This window comes from Manis javanica, chromosome 4, assembly GCF_040802235.1.
Source record: "Manis javanica isolate MJ-LG chromosome 4, MJ_LKY, whole genome shotgun sequence".
NCBI lineage: Eukaryota > Metazoa > Chordata > Mammalia > Pholidota > Manidae > Manis > Manis javanica.
The window spans coordinates 98,024,156-98,034,468 of NC_133159.1; the positions used below are offsets into that span (position 1 = coordinate 98,024,156).

At 41.7% G+C, this 10,313-nt stretch overlaps 1 protein-coding gene across 1 annotated transcript; it reads right to left on the reverse strand.

The window, feature by feature from the left end:
- Window positions 1-2,473: 2,473 nt before the first annotated feature.
- C4H1orf162 (chromosome 4 C1orf162 homolog) lies at window positions 2,474-7,026 on the reverse strand. Its single transcript, XM_017652270.3, has 6 exons — window positions 6,881-7,026; window positions 4,904-4,951; window positions 4,051-4,111; window positions 3,488-3,582; window positions 3,162-3,211; window positions 2,474-2,899 (listed from the first exon to the last, which is right to left on the reverse strand). Exons 2-6 carry the CDS (start codon window positions 4,938-4,940, stop codon window positions 2,738-2,740), a joined length of 405 nt encoding a protein of 134 aa, XP_017507759.1. The 5' UTR covers window positions 4,941-4,951; window positions 6,881-7,026; the 3' UTR covers window positions 2,474-2,737.
- Window positions 7,027-10,313: the final 3,287 nt, after the last annotated feature.

Below are 10,313 nucleotides of genomic sequence, written 5' to 3' on the forward strand. Positions count from 1 at the left end.
GAAGGAACTAGGCACACCTACTCTGTCCTTCCTCTTCCTTTTTTAATCTTTTGGGTGTAGCTTCCAAAGAGCACCTGACCTGCAACTCCTGGGGACAGTTGAGCTACTGGCTTGGTTGTGGGGAGGGGAGAGGACCTGCCTTGGCTCGGCCCTGACCGCCTCAGGGTTCTGAAGCCCGCCTCTCTGCAGCTACTGTGTATGCTGCCTTCTCCAGCATTGACTGTGTTCGTAATAAAGGTGGTACTCTGTCCTCTTTTTGCTGAATCCTCTTTCTTATTTCTCTGTTGGTTCAGAATTCCAGTGGGGAATGGGAGCACTAGGTAGGGCCCCCTGAAGATACTCAACAAGGTAAATTAAGAACTTTAAAAGTTACAAATGTCTTTTAATGGGAAGCATACCTCCTCCCATCCCTGCCTGTCAGTCCCTTGGGTGTCAAGTTCCCCTCCCCAGGTGCAATCACTAAGACCAGTTAATGCTGTATTCTTCCAGAGACTTACTGAATATACACCAATACAGGATCATGTATACATGGGTGGGTACACCCCACATTTTGTAGTTTAATGTTTCTACTATAATATATATTTATAATATAATAATATATAATAAGGCATATTCAGAATTCTATTAAGCACTTTGCACTTTTCCTTTAACATATCTTGGAGACCTTTTTTTCCCTTAGAACACAAAGAGCTACTTCCTTCCTTTTAATGCCTATATTGTACTCCATTAGCCAGTTCCTTTTCAATTGACATTGAGGCTTTTCTCAATCTCAATCTGCTTCAGAAAGTTGAGCATAACGGATGAACATGCAAACAATCCCACTGTTACTAGCAGTGTGGACTTGGGAAACTTATTTAAACTCTCTCTGTGCCTCCATTTCTGTATCTAAAATGAGAATAACAGTGACCATAACCTTCTGGTGTTCCCTGAGGAATCCATGAACACATTCCTAGCATTTAGAATAGTGCTTAGGTTATAATAAGCCCCACTGAGTTTCAGCCAATTTGATGAATGCTATAATCAAAATCATATATGTGACTTTCCACATATTTAAGTAGGATAAATCCCGAGAAATAGGATGTAAAATGTTGTTAGCTATTGCCACATTGCCTTCCACAATAGTTCCATCAACTTGTTCTCCCACCAGAAATGTGGGTCTTGGTTTCCCACAATCTTGTTAAACTGAGCTAGCTTTTTGAATTTTGCTGATGTTATTGATGGAAAATATTTTCTAATTATTATTCCTCTTATTATGAGTAAAGTTGAGTATCTCTTCTTATGTTTAAGACCCATTTATATTTCCTTTTCTGTAACTAGCCCTTCCTTATCCTTTGTCCTTTTTTTCCTGATGAATTGTTGACATTCTTTCCTATTGAGTTAAAGGAGCTCTTAGTATATTAAGAAAATTAATCCATTGTCTATGAGATGCTGTGCAAATATTTTCCAAGCTTTCATTTGTCTTTTGACTGGCTTTTCTAAGTTGAGTTAATCTTTTCTGGTTATTAGTTTTGTGTCATATATTCAAAGGCATATTTCACTCTATTATTTTTTTAAATTCTCTTATATTTTCTTCTAGGGCTTGTATTATTTATTTTGCAGTTATATTTTTAATACAGCTGGAGTTGATTTTGATATAAGGAGTGACATAATGGATCTGATCTTATTTTCATCTACATCTAACTTGTCTCAACACCATTTATGAATAAAACCAGTTTTCCCAGATGATTTGGTATGTCATCCTAATCATACTCTAAGTTTCCTCATCCATTTTGGTCTATTTCTGGTCTATTTATTCTAACCCATTGATTTCCTTATTCATGAACCATTAACATGTTGTTTTAATTTGTCATGCTTAATAAAAGAGTATTTAGTTAGCTGGTAGGGCTAGCTTTCCCATGTTACTTTTATTTATTTGCTTATTATGAATTTTCCTGGATTTGCTTTTTTGTTTTATTGTTTACATAAGAACTTTAAAGTAATCTTACTGAGTAAAAAATAATCTTATTGGTATTTTTACTGGAATCATGTATGGAGGTCATCCATTGGGATTTAGAGGGGGGGATTTACATCTAGGTTAATCTTAGTTCCCAGATAATATTGCTGTGCATCTCTCTTGTGCTATAGCAAGGAGATGGACTGCCACATGCGAACAGGGCTTTTCACAACAGGGACCTTGAATTTGTGTAGAACTCTGGGATTTACAGAGGCTTTATGTATATGTATCTCACTCTCACTCTAAGAGGTGAGTGTTATTAGTTCTGTCTTCAAGATAAAGGAATTAAAGCTTTAAAAGTGTAAATAACTTGCCCAGATGAATGCAGCTGGTAAGTGGCAGAGTTCGAGACCTGTGCCCCACAGAATCCTGAGTCTGTCCGATAGTACCGTCGCCCCTGTTGGATGTCCCTGGACGTGGATGAGCTCTGGACCTCTGGAGGTGACAGGGACAAATAAATGATGGAGAAGGAGCCAATGCTGCAGAGGGTTTGCTTTTATTTGTAATTCTTGCTAGATTGTTCATTTGGTTGACCCCTCCCAAGTTGAGCAATGATGCTGAGTGAACATTCTTTGTGCACTGGGCTCTGTGCTGCACACTTGGAACAGGTTTTCAAAACTGCCAGCCAGCATTGCCAGATCACAGCCAAACAACCCCAAGTGTCGTTTCACCAGGTTGTGGTCCAAGATTTGTCAAAAGGTTAAGTGATATATAAAGATGGAGCTGAGCTGTGAAGAACTGGATTCAAGCCTCATTGAAAAGGGAGGGTGAGCTGGTCACTTTAACTTGATCATAGACAACATGGTCTGAGTCCTCAGAATGGTTCACAGTACAGTGATTATGATTCTCTTCTGAAAGTTCAAAAGCCATGCTGGCATAGGTGAGTGTCTCCTCTGGAGATGAAAGCTGCGGAGGAAGGAGGAGGAGGAAGGAGTGAGCTCAACTTGGAGGGAAATGTCTCTTTAGCGGCCAGTGCCTCCTTAGAAGCAGCTTCAAAAACTTTGGTCAGAAAAGACCCAAACTGATCAGAAGAACCCTTCCAAGAATCTCTTTCCCACTGTCCAGAAAGCAACACCACCACCACTACTGTAGTCAATAAGGCATAGCACATAGGAAAATTCCAATGGCAGCTTGCCTCCAGTGTCCTGGCAAAGCACGGCTGTCTTACCTTAGCTGGAGGCTCTGAGTCAGGAGCCAGGGCTGAGGGCCTGGAGTGACCTGCCACAAGAGCCAGGAAGAAGAGGGACAAGTCTCACCATAGGGGCCAGGAGGAATCAGGAGCCTCTCCCTTCAATCTTGGGCAGAGGGGTTGGGTGGAAGGGTGTGTTGGAGGTGGAGGGCTGGAAGGGAAGGGACAGAAGGGACAGAAGGAAGGGATTCAAGTGCCAGGCCAGCAGGGAAGGAGGGCCATGCAGGATTTACTCCCTCTCAAAGCTAACTCTGGTTTCAATGGCAGAGAAAGAAGAGCTGTCCCGTCTCTTGGAGACCACTTACATTTTCTGCAGCTCTTGAAGATGAAGAAGACAAGGGCCATCAGCAGCAGGGTCAGTAGAACCCCAGAAAAAAAGGCTAAGACCAAGTACTGTTTGCTGTTTTGGCAAAGAAAGGGAGCAGATGGCCTGCTGAGCATTATAAAGGCCTTTCCTACAGACCGGAGTGTAACCTCACCCTCCTGGGGGTCAACCCCTCAAGGAGCTTTCCTCTTGGCTAGTTACCTTTCACACTCACCCGGTGGCTCCCAACTTTCTGCTTTCAGGTTCCAGATCTGTTTGTGGTCTCAGTGAAAACTGTGGGCCCTCTTCCCCCTCAAAAAGTGTTCATAGACCCTCACAATAGCAAATCTTAATCTACCAGCTGAGGGGATTCATGGATCTCTTGTGGCTTGGTGGGGCCCAGGTTAAAAACCACACTCCAAAGATAAAAAGCTGATTTAGCTCTTCCACTGTTTCTGGTCCCTTCTCCCCAGACTTCCCTCCCCAAGTCCATAAGGCAGAGTTGCCCAACACAAAACCAAATGCCAAGTGGTAGAAAATGAAATGGGGAAAATGCTCACTTACTTGGAGTGCTCAGAGAGGCAGGGTGCAGAGGTAACAACTGGGGTTGTCATGGAGTGTTTATCTATGAGAGAACACGAGAGGATTAGTGTGGACCACATCTCATGAATTCTTCCAGCTTAAGTGTCCCCAGGTAGCCTATCTTGTCCAAGAGGCCACTGGAGATTAGTGATGGGGTCTATGACCCTTCAAAAGAAGAGAACATTGTCTCTTAGAATCTGAATGCTTTAACATGGAAGTCAGAATTGGAACTTGAAAATCAGTTAGCTACACAAATGAAAGAAGAGCCTAGTGCTTCTGCGGGTCCACAAGTCCCTTTCATAAAAACATCTCATGTTCCCCCTTCAAAGATTTTAATAGGACCACTTGGGAGCTATGCTCCTTTGGACTTAGGCAGAGAATCTCAAGGCCAGGGAGTAGAGAAGCAAAGGTGAAACTCAGAACTAGTGTATCCCAAAGTCCTTGGGAATTTGACCTTGGAAACTGTTGCCTCTTTTCGTTTGTTCATTTGTTTGCAGGGCAGCTATTAATAGTGAGTAGCCAAAGGCAGTCACAGTAAGTTTTCCCAATACCTGTACTATAGATGGGGTGGCAGTAAGAGAAGTGAAGTGGGTTTCATAAACTATCTTTCTGGCTAATATGAGCACAGATACACCCTTTATTCAATTTTGGAGGATTAGATAGTTGGCTCCAGGTTCCCTTTGCATTTTTCTGGGCTTGAAATTCTGCATCATGGTAAAAGCTGATTCTTGCAATTTATAAATGTCCCATTACAGCCCTTCCACACAGTGCCCAGTTATTCCAGTCCATTTTCACTCAGCAGTGAGGCAGGTAACGGTTTCTGTCCTGGACTTACCATTGTTGGGTTCAGGTTTGGAAGTACCTTTTCCCATGTTGTCTGCCCCTGAGAATAAAAAATGTACCTCTTAGAAAGCTTGGAAATGAGAAGTAGCAGAGGGGCCAACTCAGAGATTGTGATCTTGATATAAGAATGGTAACACTGAGAGGCAAGTTGTGGGTGGGTGTTTTAATGAGGTCAGTGGCCATAGACTTTACATGGTGTGATTACTGCAGCTCAGCAGACAACCCTCAGTTTTGCAGGTCCAGACATTTGGCCTCATCAGGGCACCAAGGATTGATGGATTGTTTTGGAACTGACTCACACTAACTAACTCACAGGAGACTGATGTATATACTAGAACAACATAAGGAACATGTTGATATAACTAGTGAATTCTATCAGAACATGAGAAAGCCAATTAAAATCCATAATTCTGTATGGTAAAAGACATATGGAAGAAGATGAATGGACGATTTTAATACTGAATGTCATTTAGGTCTGATGCTTTCGCCTCACTCTTCCCAGGCAGTGCTGGGTAAACTTTGACAAATTTTTCTTGGAGGTCCTTCCTCTAGGCTGCATCACACACTTACGTTCACATATTATCTTTTCAAGTATGTCAATGTCCTTATCTAGGCTATGGTTCTATTTTTTCTGTACTTTTCCTCTTTCAGTTGTACTAATAAACTCCCACTGCTCACTGTTACTATTTTAGTGTATTCTCTTTTAGTTGTATTTCCGTGCAATTTCCAAAAGCTAGTTGAGATACTTCTTTGTATGTTTTTTAATGAAAATTTTTAAAAATCATAACCATTCTCCCATGCTACTAAAACTTTCAATGAGCATTTTTAGTGATGGTAGGTTTTTCTGTTAGAGCTATGTGCTACAGCTTGCTTAACTAGTTTCCTGCTTGTTGATAAAAATTGTTTCCACCTTTATTTAAATAAAATAAAATTACAGAACAATTTTTCTGAGGCCACAATTCTACTTTGTATTTAGGCAACCCCATGAGGAGTACTTTTGGTTACTTATCAGCTATATCAGCTATGTTTTAAGGTCATTTATTTAGGCCACAAATGCCATCAATTGTTTGCACTTAATTGTTCAGCTCTTAAGAGTAAACCAAATCCTAAATCCTTGGGTGTGAGTAAGGGTTGGGAGAAGGGTCCCTCATTGCCACATACCAATTCCAGTGGCAATAGCAACATTATCAAGTGCCTTACAATCGACCAAACTATTTTAGAGCATGAATCTTGTATGAAAAGAAAAGTGAAACTGGGAACTTTGATGAGAATTCTGAGCCACGAGGTTAGGAAGTCCACCATCCACAGCAGAATCATCATGGTAACAATTTTTCTAGCACTTTTGCTCCTTTTCTAATTTAAAATCCAACAGTATTCCCTGTAGAACACCACAAAATATTTATGTAGTATTTTTAAAGTATTGAAATATGTATTTGCACTAAACAGAGCATGAACTTTGCCTATGAATGATATTGGACTTTACCACTGGGAAGGTGGAAGAAGGGGGGATTGTAGCTTTCTGTAAAATCTTGACCTTTACAAGAGTGCCTCTGAATTTACAACTATCCCACAGAGAAGTTACTATAATCACCTCAAACAAAAGTTGGGGCACCCCACCCAGAAAGACAGAACCATCACACAATGCCACAGGAAAATAGCTACATACCCATCCAGGCCAAGAAAAGCAGGAAACACATTTCCCTCTGAAAACAACACTCCCAACATTTGACAGAGAATGTTAAAATAGCAAGAGTGCTATATATACTTTTCCACATTTTTCTGGCACTGGAGAATCTTGCTGATTGCCATAAAATCCACTAGCTAAATGTAGCCATTCAAATACCACCCTTCTCACATCAAACAAAGTTCAAGAAACAAAAGAGACAGAGCCCACTAAAGATTAGATGGCAGTGTCTTTTGGTGGATGACTATTTCATCCAGATTAAAAGCGTGAGATAAATGCACTTACCTTTCAAGAAAAAGTCCTGTCATAAGATGCCATTGTCTCCTACTGAACTTTTCACTTGCTTCTGTTTCTACTCCTATTTTTCAGAAGTGACGAAATAATGATTACTGCCACCACCACCATCAAGCATTGTGTCGCAAAGATCTAGCCTTGAGGGCAGACTTCCTCTTTGAGGCCGACACTATTTTTTTTTTAATCCCATAAATGGCTTCTCTGAATGCTAGAACATAGAGGGATAAGACAAATTTATTTCTAATTAAGTATTTATTGAGTATTTAACCACCATGCCAGGTATTGTGGGGGTCACAGCAGTATGACATTATCACTATCATCAAGCATTTTATGATCTCATTTATTCTAACAAGGGAGACGAGGTTGATAAAAACAGAGCAGTGTTAAGAGTCAAGTGCCAATTGTGCCAACTTTAAATGTGTAAGAGTTTGGAGATCCTTTCAAAGGGAAGATGAATCATTTCTTTATAAACACATATTAATAAATACACTCATTAAATAAACATGATGGGCACACTGTGGGCTCAGGCAGGTAAGGTCCTCACAGAGCCTACTGCCTCAGGGAGAAATGCTAAACACGAAAATGGCAGATTAATCATGGATTGTGTTACAGGGCCATATAGGCAAGAAGCAGAGTGGCCCGCTAATGAGTAAATGATGGGAGAATGTGTTTAGATAAAACCAGGGATAACCAGGGAGACCTGATCAAGGAGCAGACATTTATATTGAGAACTAGGGGATGGGAAAGAGCTGGCCCCGCAGATGGTGTCAAGCAAAGAGCATAGCGACTCCCAAGGCTGGAGGAAGGGGAGAGATAGAAGAGCTGGTGGAAGCTGACGAGGCTGCGTGCAGCAGACCTGCAGCTGGAGGCTTCAAACACAGATGTGATTTAGAGGGAGGGAGAAGAAAGGGACTCCATAAGGACTGGCCCAGGCCTAGGACTGGTTGCTAGGATTCAAGTGATATGTTTCTGGGATATCAGCATTGTTTAAGAGTAGGGCCTTTGTGAGGGGTGGGAAGAAAAAATAGTGGAGGTCTTTAAATCTAAGCAAAATATATATTCTAAGTATTAATAAGGAACTGTCAAAGGTTTTTGAATTGGGGTATAATACAATAAACATTGCCTTTAAGTAAAAAGTGAACTGTGGGTAGAGAAAGAGACAAGAAAATAAGTGAGGGAATAAGTACAGCAAGAGTTTATGTATTTAACAATGGGAATGGGGAGGAACCCACAGGTGTAATAAGATGGGAGGTTATAAGATCTGGGGCCTGGATACAGGGAATGAAATAACAGGATGAGTCAATAATTATTTCAAGTTTTAAACCTCATTGAGAGAATTCATTTTGCCATTCACTCCAAAATCATTTATTGGACATTTACTATGTGCCAGGTACTATTCTGAGAACCATAATGTTTAACAAAAAAAAAAAAAACAGCCTTTTCATGCCTCTGAGGAACTCTCAGACTAGGAAAGGAGTCTGTTACCACACAGAGAAATGGTAAATCGCAGCCCTGACACATACTATGAAGGAGCAGGATCCCCTGCTGTGTATGCCTATGACACAGGGAACCAGGGAAGGCTTCCTGGAGGAAAATAAACCAAAATCTGAAGGGTGAGATGGAGTTCCATAGGCTGAGACAGGTGGGAATGATCAGAGGGACTAGAACATTCAAATTCAAAAGCGCTGCTCCAGAAAGGAAGTTAGGGTTTTTTTTTAAAAAGGCTAGTATGACAATAGCTCAAAGAGCAAGGAAGCATGTGAGGTGACACTGCATTGGGGGGCTGTGAGCAGGGCAGAAATGAAGTTGAAGAGGCACAGAGGGGCCAGTCCTCTCAGAGCTTTGTCTTTATCATAAGAGAAATGGGTTTACCTATACTAAGGGCATTTAAAAAAGAGTGACATGATCAGACTTGCATTCTGAAACAATTAGGAAAACCAGGGGGTCTTGAGAGAACGTATTGAAAGTTAGTGGAATTGATATGAAGAGACTTAGTTAAGAGATTATCACAGTGATCCAGTTGGGGGATAACAGTAACTTGGACTCGGGCAATACCAGTAGAGAGATGGAGAGAGAAATGCTTTGAGAGGTATTAAGGAGAGAAGCAGAAACAAGGGAGGATAAAGTCAAAGACTATGATCAAAGATATCACCGAAGGGCAGAAGGAAGAAGAGGAGCCAGAAAAGGGAAGAGTAGTAGTTCAAGATGTAGAGGATTAATTAAGTGGCCATTTACTGAGCACCTACTGTGACCCAAACACATTGTTAGCTCTGAGGTAAATATGCCTAAGGAAATATTGCAGATGCTATGTATTTGTACAGGATGGACAGGGACCCTCAAGAGAAAGGGCTCAGGTTACACAATGAGGGAGAATCTATTAATCAGATGCAAGAAAAGCATCACAGAGGAAATGATGTTTAAGCTGCATCTTGAAAGATAAATCACATTTTCTAAGCAGACAGAGGAAGTGTATTCCAGACTGAGGGACCACATGAGCAAAGGCATGATTTGTCATGTTTGTTACATTTAAGGAAATGCAGGGATTTCATCACCCATGAGGGGAAATGAGAGTGGAGATGGGGACTTGGTGAGAAATGCTTGAGAAGAAGGGCCCAGTGATGGCAGACCCTAAACAAACTACCTTAGAGGCAAAGGAGAGCCTGTGAAGAGTAGCGTGGTGTAGTATAGGCAAGAGTGTAGGAAAAAGGGTGAGGGGCTAGATAGTCCCTAGTACAGCCGAGTTCCTGATGGGAAACGGGTGATCTGATTAGAGGCAATGGCCATGGGGAAGAAGAGGCAGGGCAGATAAGTGATAAATCTAGCCATTTGTTAGTTGTGAGAGGAAGTTAAGGAAGAGAAAGCAGCTCAGGATAACTCCCAGGTTTCTGCTCTGTACCTTTGATTAATAGTGAGGATATAGAAGGGGGTGTAGGATTGGGCATGAGTAGCAAGTTTACATTTGGACGCACTGAGTTCAGCATGCTGCTAAACATACAGTGAGAGATACTGAGAGGGGAACTGCTTGCACAGATCTGGGGCTCATGAGTTCTACATTTGTGTGGGAGACAGCACTAGTTCTCACCCGTGACCAGTTCTCTTCTCTTGGCACAGAGCCTCACTTGTGGCTGGGGTGTGCTATGTAGCAAGTTCTGGCCAATGGACTATGAATGAAAGGGATGTATGTCTCTCTCAGTTGAAGCATTTAATTACTGAAGGGAGACCTTTGACCCCTTCCCCTGCTGTCTGATCATGGAGAGATGCTGTGATGAGAAGGTGAGGTTGAAAGCTCTAGAGCTGTGTGGAAACCAAGGGCAGGCCACCCTGAGATGTGACTGTAAGGCTGGAGATACCGGAGGGAGAAGGGTGAAGACAATGCAGGTGGAGCAAAGACAGCACCAAGTAGCTCTGTGCCATATGGGGAAGG